Here is a 10,274-nt window from a genome sequence, read left to right as displayed (position 1 = left end):
TAAAATGAAGAATGGTTTTAAGTATTTACAATTTATTTAAATATGCCTCAAATGTACGTCCTAACATACTGCCTAACGCACTTCACTCAATCTCCCATTCGGTTGCAAATCCTTGAGCTTGAGCGTCAATATTTCGTAAGCCTCGGAAACACAAATCAACTGCATTCTAACATTGGCTGTTGGTGCGTGAGCGTGACACAAGTAACTCCCGTCGGAGGCTGATAGATAGCCTTCAAAACGAGTTTACTGAGCTCAAATTACGAGAAGCAGTGTGAGTGCGTGCGTTTACCGACACCCCAAAATTTTGAGTGATTCACGCCTCTACTTAGCATCATCACAGCCGATTCGATTCATTAGAAGCAGCCGATGCAAGGTCCCCCATGGGCAGTAGATTATTCCGCGGCTCAGTCGATTGCAGTTAACTGTTTGTGCCGGACTTGAATTCTAGATAATTGGGTCGCAGGCGGGTGTTAGATACAGATTCGCGGTCGTGAGTGTCGACGCAAAGAACTATTGAATATGTCACTAAACTTTACCGAGCACAAGGTCCCGTACATCGACCTGGGCGATGGCTACCAGATTTGCCTTCAGGATCGTTGTTGTGCTCACGGCCCAGAGATCGAAAGGCAAGCGCGACAGAAAATTAACGAAACGCCGGAAAATGTGGAACGCGGGATGAAGGAAATGCATCGGTTGGTTGCAGCTGATCCGGCGCTTTACGTGCCTACCGAGTTAGAATGGTACTTGAAAGTTTATTTGCGTGCCTCAAAGTTTGACGCCAAAGAGGCGTTTAGCACCGTTCAGTCCAATGCAAAACTGAAGATGAAGAATCCGGAATACTTTGTAACCCCGGTTGACGTGCGTCATGTGTATGAAGAAGAGTTAATTTGGGTTTTGCCGGAACGGAATCACGATGGGGCTGTTGTTGTAGTGATTGAGTCTGGAAGTAAGTATTTGCTTTTTAGTGAATGCAATGTTGTAATAGATGCTTCATATGTTTCTTCAAATCGAGTATTGTGCAAGCTTAATATGCAAATCAAAAATTTCCATCGCCGTGAAATGGTTTTCATTGGTAATACACGGGCAGCATATGGAGAGAGGAAATTTTGTGAATGTAGTGTTGCAGAATGTCAGTAGAACATCATATCTTAAATTGAGCAATTTTTTTATTGCTGTGTAATACAGTGAAGTGGATAGGTTCTAATCAGCAAAAAGCAGTCTCCCCACTTTCATTCATGCCTTTCGTTTTGAATCACATGAACGGAATTAGACACTGTTTTTGCTGATTGGAAAATGAGCCCAAGAAAGAATTGTTGAGAATTCCTTTGGACATATTTATACACGATCTTACGGGGGCTAAAACTTTTTTAATTAGATAAAGTATTTATTATATGTATGCGCTCAGAAGATATTTGACTTCTGTGAATTAAGAGCATAGAGTGAAAACCAAAAATCAAATTACTGAAATTTATTTTCACCCTCTGATTGACAATTAATTCCACGAGAGGTGCACGAACTTAATGCTAACAAAAAAACTTCGTTGTTAGTCACAAATGGTAAGAAAACTCAGAGATGAGTAAAATGAAACCTGCAGCAAAAAGAATTTCTATGTTCTATTCTATTAGAAAAAAGTCTATCTAAATACACTGGATTTTGTTTTTACACGATTTACACTTTCTTAATTTTTCGCCCATCCTAAATGCTTAACGCATATTAATTACCATGTGATTTTTCTTTGAATTATTTAGGATTTTTTTAAACATGTTGCAAAGCTTTTGGTGGCAAATTGAAGTCATACGAACAAAAATACGAGCGAAAAAAAATCGTGTAAAAACAAAATCCTGTGTATTCTTTTCTGTGATGAAAATAATCGAACGTATACAAAAATGATCGGATTATGGAGTATACACTATACGATAAATGCCTTCAATAATGCCCCAACTTCACGTCGCACCGGCAGACTCGATGATGTATTTTGCTTGTTTTGCACAGCTGTGCGAAAAAATCGTATCCAGAACGGCAAACAAGCGAGACGTGGCTTGTCGATTGGTACTGCTTCCCGGATTCTGTTTGAATCACAAATCATTTTGAGATAGAAATGATCTCCTGTAATTGATTTTTTAAAACATTTTTGGAGTCATTTCTGCTTCTGAAAAAAGAGCTACGCCTTTATTTTCGATGCGGATACGGGGGTACGTTTCATAAATTGGAAAATTAGAGCATCACGATAAAATGATAGATAAGTAATATTTAAACAGCAATAGATTGGAAATTTATTTACGAATCGAAATGAGATCCAACAATTTTCCAATAATAAACTATAGATTTGTGAATTATTCTCAAACACTATTTGTATCCATAATCACCTTCACCGGTTTATTCTCCCCGATTTCCAGCTGATCAAGGGGCGACGAACAGCATGCGTAGTCCGTTTGATTGCACAGTGCAAACAATGTTAGGCATTATACAAGGACGTCAATGAAATGGTTGGTTTGATGAGAAACGCCAGCGAGGGGCCGAAAAGAAATATACCTGCTACCTAATCATTTTCATTAGCATTTCCATAGTTATTAATTGAAGGTGAAGGTACCGTCACATGAAAATGAATATTGTGCCTCAAGCACAATTATACAAGATTTGTTCTAAATCGTAAATTACTATATTCCAGATCGAGGATTGAAGGGCTAACTGAAAAATCGAGTATTAAAAAAAAGAAGTATTTCTGGATTAAAAAAAAACGATGCGTTCGTAAATGCATTCATATCCACTGGACTATAGACAAGAAGATTCATTGTAGGGTCGGTGTACCGGTAATAGAGGTATTAGTGACAGGTCCAAGTTGTTTAATTCATATCTATTGATAGGAATATATTTCATGTGATGTTAATATATTGGCAGAAAGCTGTTCTTTTCTACTTTTCAAAATCGCTTCCTCCATTAACTGGTACATGGACAAGCTTACTTACACAAGCTAATTTTTGTTCCTATAATAGTGAATCCCATTGGTTTCTTATGGGATTCACTATTATAGGAACGCCTCACTATTATTGGTGCAAAGGAGCCAATAAGTTAAGGAAAAATGATGTTTTTCGAATAATTGGTGGAATTAAATGGAGTTTACTTAACTCGTCTTAGGGCCAATTTCTTCACCTCCGCTTAACTCTTAAGCGGTGCTTACCCATACGCTTAAACCTGGTTTAAGCACTAAGCAGAGGTGAAGAAATCGGCCCTTAGACGGTTGAATACATTCCACTAAAAAAGAGCTTAAAACATTTTTTCTGATGTTTTTCGGAAAATTGATGTTATCCGGAAAATTTGTAAACTTTTTCGCACACATTCACCATTTTTGAGCAAGCGCTATTGTACGAAATAATTTGTAAAAAATTAAAATGCACTACATCTAGCGAAAATCGTGTTTCCACTATTACTGGCACAGCCACACGTACCTACATTTCATCTTCTTCCAATCGATTCAATGAAACTACTTTATACATTAACTCTTCTTATGACATGTGAGTTTATCACTAATTAATTTCTGTATTGTCCCAATACCAATTTACGTTTCTGCTTACAGAACGCTGGAAAACCTCCAAAGTATCGCTCGTTGAGCTGAACGCCGCGGTCAATGCAGTGATCGCCGTACTCGCCCACAGCGAGGAAGCTCAACTGCACGGTTGCATTCTTCTGTTCGATATGGAGGGTCTGTCGATGTCGCACATCATGCAGTTTACGCCCAAAGCGACCGGAATCATGCTGACGCTGATCGAAAAGTGCTCCCCAGTTCGAGTGCTCACGACGCAAACCATCAACACCAGTGCGGTCTACAACTTCCTGTTTGCGATCATCAAGCCTCTCCAGTCGAAACGGATGCGCGAAATAAGTATCCTACATGGCCGCGATTTGACCAATCTCAGCAAGTACATTAGTCCGGAGATACTGCCACCGCGTTTCGGAGGCACCTCGAAAGCACCTCACTGCGATGGACGACTGTTTGCCGAGTTAATGATGCAGTACGATAGCTGGATGAAAACGAGTAAGTGTGTATAAAAACTATGTGTCATTAGTCGAACAAAGCATGGAGAGAAGATCTGTTGTAGTGGCAAACCGTTTTTTTGTTAATCAGAATCAATGATAATTGACGTCTTAAATCTACTTGCGCATACTACCAACAAATTTTGACGAATCGAGCATTGACGTAAATGGTTATATGAATAAGTAGATTTACCACCGGACACAAATACAGTATATGGAAAGCAAAAAACAACATTTGGGGCCGTCGTGAAATACTTGTTCTACTTTACCAGACAGCGATTTTTATGGAGTCAATCAACTTAATATTTTCGCAAGATTTCTTTGTTTGTTCTTCTTTGAATATTTAATTTAGAACCAAGATTTTAAAAAAATAATAAGCTGGACCGCTTAAAAACAGATCAATCAATCTAATCGAGATACAGCTTTTCTTATATTAGGCCGAGCCATAAATCTCTATGGTTCGACATACTGTTTTCATGTCATTTGACTAATTCTATCTAAAATTTTCTTAGAAGTCTAATTCATTTAAAAAAAATAAACAAACCCATGATGCATGAACGGGCCTACATTTTTCTCCAACAGTACTTAGTTTTCATACAGATTATGGAAGTTTCTTATGTATATTGCCGTTATACGCATAACTGTCTCATGTATATAGGGAATCCCAGTAAACATGGGAGAAATATGCATATGACGGCAGTATAATTGTGAGAAAATCAGACATTCGCTTGTTGGATATAGCAATTACCAGACATAATTTTTTCCTCAATAACTCAAAATGTCCATAGACATACAAAGAAACTAAGAATAATTTTCAATGTAAAATGAAAAAACCGTAATTAATCCACCTAGCAGTAATGATACGTTTCTCCTGCAATTATAAAATGGTTAAAAAGCATATAAGAAAAAATAAAAATGTAACTGATAGGAGGATAGGTCCTTTTTTTGCATTCGTTTATACTCATTGTTAAATTTGCAATGAACGCTACTCATTGCGAGCAAATCAGATAAGCATAAGGGATTTTTACCTATACATGTTATGAAAATAATATTTAGACCATAACATTTGAGCCCATAGCCCGATGTGGCCAATTTTCAATAGGAAACAATGGGACAAGATTCCGCTTCAAATGCAACTTGTTCAAGTAAATCAGCGGGATTCATGTCCCATTAATTCCTATTGAAAATTGACAGAATCAAACTATGCACTCAGAAGTTATGGGCAAAATACATTTTCTTTAAACAAAACGAGTAAAAAAATCTAACTCGCTTTTTTGACACTTATCGTGATTATACGCCACAAATCGGCCATCTTGGAAACCACGTGCTTTTTACATTATTTTTTCAAGAGCACGAGTTGAGAGAACCATAAAGCGCAAATATAGTGAAACAATGGTAGACCATTTGCTTACTCATGCTGAACAATCGACTTTAATTTGAGCGTTGCACGGAAGCTACTTTGTCAGATTTGGGCTTTTGAAAATGGGAGTAGAAAAACATGTGGGGAATTTGAAATTCACCACAGGACTCATTGTATAATCACCTTCGTGTTGATGTGGTACTTACTTAACGAGAGGCCACCGTAATAAACTCGTGTTACGATTGTTGTTGAGGTGGAACTCGTCATAATTTAATTTCAAATCTACCTCAATTGATGGTGTCTCTAAGACAGGTGAGAAACATATTTTAATGAATAGGTTGGTTGATTAGTTGTGAATTTGAATTAGGCTGTATCTAGTAGATTTAATCTACCAAGTAGAATAATACAAAACATGTTTAACTGGTCTTTGGAATTCGTCTAAGCCAAAGTTTTATTCAGTCGGGCACCTAAATCTGTAGGCAGTGTTGTCCTACAATCTGTGCAAAAAATCTTGCTCTTTGATTTCACTCCATCTAAACCAGCGGTTCTCAACCTTTTTCTTGAGAGGTACCCCTTCAAACTTTTGAATTAATTGAGGTACCCCCTCTTGGAAGTAGGCTTCCAAGCCTCTTGAAAGAATAATTCCGAACCCTTTGAAGGGAGGCTTCCGAGCCTCTTGAAAGGAGCTTCTGAGTCTCTTGAAAGTAGGCTTCCGCAGCTCTTGATAAGAAGCTTTCGAGTCTCTTGAATGGCGGCTTTTGAGTCACTTAAAAGGAGGCTTCCTTTGCATCTTGAGAGGCCGCTCCTGAGCCTATTGAAGGGAGAATTCAGAACTTCTTGAAGGGAGGCTTCCGAGGCTCTTGAAAGAAGGCTTATTCGAGCCTCTTAAAATGAGCCTTCCGAGCTTTTTGGAAGAAGGGTTCTGTTCCCTTTAAAAGGAGGCTTCTATGCCTCTTGAAAGCAGCTTCTGAATATCTTGAACATATGCTTCCGCACCAAAGAGGCTTTCAAGCATCTTGAATGGTGACTTTTGAGCTACTGAAAAGGAGGTTTCCCTTTCATCTTTAAAGGATGCTTCTGAACTTTTTGAAAGTATGCTGTCAACCCTCTTGGAAGAAGCCGAGCTTCCTTCCTAGCTTTTTGAAGAAAGGCTTTCTGTCCTCTTAAAAGGAGGCTTCCGAGCGTCTTAAAAGCACGCGTCCAGGCCTATTGTAAGGAAGCTTTTGTACCGCGTGAAAGGAAGCTTTTGAGCCTGTTGAGATGAGGCTTTTGAGCCTCTTGAGATGAGGCTTCGGAGCCTCTTGAAGGAAGGCTTGGGAGCCTCTTGAAAGGAGGCTTCCGAGCTTCTTGAAAGGAGGCTTCCGAGCCTCTTGAAAGAAGGCTTCCGAGCCTCTTGAAAGGAGGCTTCCGAGCCTCTTGAAAGGAGGTTTCCAGGCCTCTTGAAAGGAGGCCTTCCGAGCCTCTTGAAAGAGGCTTGAGCCCTCTTGAAGGAGGCTTCCAGGCCTCTTGAAAAGAGGCTTCCGAGCCTCTTGAAAGAAGCTTCCAGGCCTTTTGAAAGGAGGTTTCAGGCCTCTTGAAAGGAGACTCTGAGCCTCTTGAAAGGAGACTTCCAGGCCTTGAAAGGGAGACTCTGAGCCTCTTGAAGGGAGACTTCCAGAGCCACTTGAAAGGAGGCTTCCTGAGCCACTTGAAAGGAGGCTTCATAGCCTCTTGAAAGGAGGCTGAGCCTCTTGAAAGGGAGGCTTCGAGCCTCTTGAAAGGAGGCTTCCGAGCCTCTTGAAGGAGGCTTCTGAGGCTCTTGAAAGGAGGCTTGAGGCCTCTTGAAAGGAGGCTTCCAGGCCTCTTGAAAGGAGGCTGAGGCCTCTTGAAGGAGGCTTGAGGCCTCTTGAAAGGAGGCTTCCAGGCCTCTTGAAGGAGGCTGGAGCCTCTTGAAGGAGGCTTCTGAGCCTCTTGAAAGGAGGCTTCCGAGGCCTCTTGAAGGAGGCTTCCAGGCCTCTTGAAAGGAGGCTTGAGCCTCTTGAAGGAGGCTTCCGAGCCTCTTGAAAGGAGGCTTGAGCCTCTTGAAGGAGGCTTCCAGGCCTCTTGAAAGGAGGCTTCCAGGCCTCTTGAAAGGGAGGCTTCCGGGCCTCTTGAAGGAGGCTTGAGGCCTCTTGAAAGGAGGCTTCTGAGGCCCTCTTGAAAGGAGGCTTCCGAGGCCTCTTGAAAGGAGGCTTCCAGGCCTCTTGAAGGAGGCTGGGGCCTCTTGAAGGAGGCTTCTGAGCCTCTTGAAGGAGGCTTCCAGGCCTCTTGAAAGGAGGCTTGAGGCCTCTTGAAGGAGGCTCTGAGCCTCTTGAAGGAGGCTTCAGGGCCTCTTGAAAGGAGGCCTGGAGCCTCTTGAAAGGAGGCTTCGAGCCTCTTGAAAGGAGGCTCTGAGCCTCTTGAAAGGAGGCTTCGAGCCTCTTGAAAGGAGGCTTCTGAGCCTCTTGAAAGGAGGCTTCCGGGCCTCTTGAAAGGAGGCTTGAGCCTCTTGAAAGGAGGCTCTGAGGCCTCTTGAAGGGAGGCTTCTGAGGCCTCTTGAAGGAGGCTTCAGGCCTCTTGAAGGAGGCTTCCGGGCCTCTTGAAGGAGGCTTCCAGGCCTCTTGAAGGAGGCTTCCGGGCCTCTTGAAAGGAGGCTTCCGGAGGCCTCTTGAAGGAGGCCGGGCCTCTTGAAAGGAGGCTTCTGAGCCTCTTGAAGGAGGCCTCCGAGCCTCTTGAAGGAGGCTGAGCCACTTGAAAGGAGGCTTCCAGGCCACTTGAAGGGAGGCTTCCAGGCCTCTTGAAGGAGGCTTCCGGGCCTCTTGAAAGGAGGCTTCCGAGCCTCTTGAAAGGAGGCTTCCAGGCCTCTTGAAGGAGGCTTGAGCCTCTTGAAAGGAGGCTTCCGAGCCTCTTGAAAGGAGGCTTCTGAGGCCTCTTGAAAGGAGGCTTCTGAGCCTCTTGAAGGAGGCTTCCGGGCCTCTTGAAGGAGGCTTGAGGCCTCTTGAAAGGAGGCTTCCAGGCCTCTTGAAAGGAGGCCTGAGCCTCTTGAAGGAGGCTTCTGAGCCTCTTGAAAGGAGGCTTCCGAGCCTCTTGAAAGGAGGCTTCTGAGGCCTCTTGAAAGGAGGCCTGGGCCTCTTGAAAGGAGGCTTCCGAGCCTCTTGAAAGGAGGCTTCCGAGCCTCTTGAAAGGAGGCATCCGGGCCTCTTGCAAAAAGACACAAGCCTCTTGAAGGGAAGCTTTCGAACCTTTCGAAAGAAGACTTTTTAACATCTTGAAAAGAGGCATTCGTGCTACTCTGAAGAAGGCTTCCGAGAAGCCTAGGAAGATGCTTTTAAACCTTTAGCAATAGAGCTTTTCTGAAAAAAAAAAAACCTCTCAAGCACAGGCTTACAAACCTTTAGATTCTAGATTTTAGTTCAAAAGCATGTTTACATATTATTCAACATTTTGTTTAGATCAGGTAGATTGCATTGAAGATTTTTAAAATTTGCTTATTCGACATTTGTCCGTTTGATGTTTTGTTCCGCAGCCCTTCATACGCTGTTCTAGTTGAGGAGAGCAGGGTTCAATTAGCTTTGATTTACTGATCGCCATGCATATTATGTACAAGACAAAGTTTTGAAATAAAAAATTCACAATAATCAAAACTTTATCAATAAGCTCCGATTGGAATTGTAATACGTCCGCCATTATGCATTTTCATCCGAGGTACCCCCTAGGGCCAGCGAAGGTACCCCCAGGGGTACATGTACCCCAGGTTGAGAACCGCTGATCTAAACGATTTTACAATCCTAACTAAGTAAGTGCAACTAATAGAAGGCTATTTGAATTTTCTAAATGTCCATCTTTTGGTGAAGTAAAATCAAGGAGCAGAATTTTTGGACAGAGTGTAAGACAACACTGCCTGTAGGTGACTCGCAAATTATGTTTGCTGTGGTACATAAGCTTTTCTAAAGGTTAGAATACATGCCCAAAGCGCCAAAACCACTTGGCATATTTCCTAGAAAATTATCCTATCCTCCTATCCTCCAGATATTCCTCCGAAAAGTTTCAATGAAAAACCTTAGAAAAATATTTTATGTATTCTTCCGGAAATGTCTTACGAAATTTCTCCGAAAAATCTTTCAGAAATTCCATTACGGATTTCCTCGGAAAATCCTTCACGAATTTCTAAGGAAGTAAATTGTTTTAGTAATTTCTACGAAAATTTTGTTAGGAATTCCAAAGGAGAATCCTTAAGGAATTCCTTCGGAAGTTTCTTTAGGGATTCCTCTGGATATTTCTTCATTTGGTGTTTCTTCAAAAACTGTTTAGCAACTCTTTATTTTTTTAAAGTAATGCCCCCTTATGAATGTCTGCGGCAATTATTCTATGAATTCTTTAAATAAATTCTTCCAGAGATTGCACAAGGGATTTCTTCCAAATTTTCCTAAATTTTCTACAGAACTTCTTCCAGCAATTCCATTTTTCCATTCTCCGGGAATTCTGCCAGAACTTCCTGCAGGAATTCCATCGAAAATGCCTTCATGGGTTTTTTACGAAATTCTTTCAGTAATACCTTCGGACTTTTTCAGTGTTTGTTGCTTAATTTGTTTGTTTTATTTTTTCGAAAATTCAATTAGCAACTCCACCGAAAACTATTTAATTCTCCAATTAATTTTTAATGGATTTCCTGGAAGAAATGCTGAAGAAATCTAAGAAGGAATCCCGGAGACCCGGAATCGAAGAAACTTTTAAGGACAAGCATCACAGAGTCCAAAACTGAATTCACTCGCGTTTTCAAAAGCACACCATTCAATACGGAGGCAGCGGACAGCTTTTGTTTTTATTATTTCAGCTTTGCTGCGTCGCAGCATTCGTGGAATAATAAAAATGACAGTTGTGCGAT

The 10,274-nt window shown here is 41.5% G+C and overlaps 1 protein-coding gene across 1 annotated transcript in view; it reads left to right on the top strand.

Annotated features, from left to right (window-relative positions):
- The first annotated feature begins 211 nt into the window (after positions 1-211).
- The window catches only part of LOC134226997 (alpha-tocopherol transfer protein-like), a 52,029-nt gene continuing 41,966 nt past the window's right edge, over positions 212-10,274 (top strand). The window contains exons 1-2 of the mRNA XM_062708158.1: positions 212-946; positions 3,575-4,033. Coding sequence (XP_062564142.1) covers positions 520-946; positions 3,575-4,033 — 886 coding nt within the window. The 5' untranslated portion in view covers positions 212-519. The remainder of the gene's footprint in view (positions 947-3,574; positions 4,034-10,274) is intronic.

This window comes from Armigeres subalbatus, chromosome 3 (genome assembly GCF_024139115.2).
Source record: "Armigeres subalbatus isolate Guangzhou_Male chromosome 3, GZ_Asu_2, whole genome shotgun sequence".
In the NCBI taxonomy this organism is placed as follows: domain Eukaryota; kingdom Metazoa; phylum Arthropoda; class Insecta; order Diptera; family Culicidae; genus Armigeres; species Armigeres subalbatus.
Note: the sequence above shows the minus strand (reverse complement) of the source record. Positions and strands in the feature narration are given on the sequence as shown.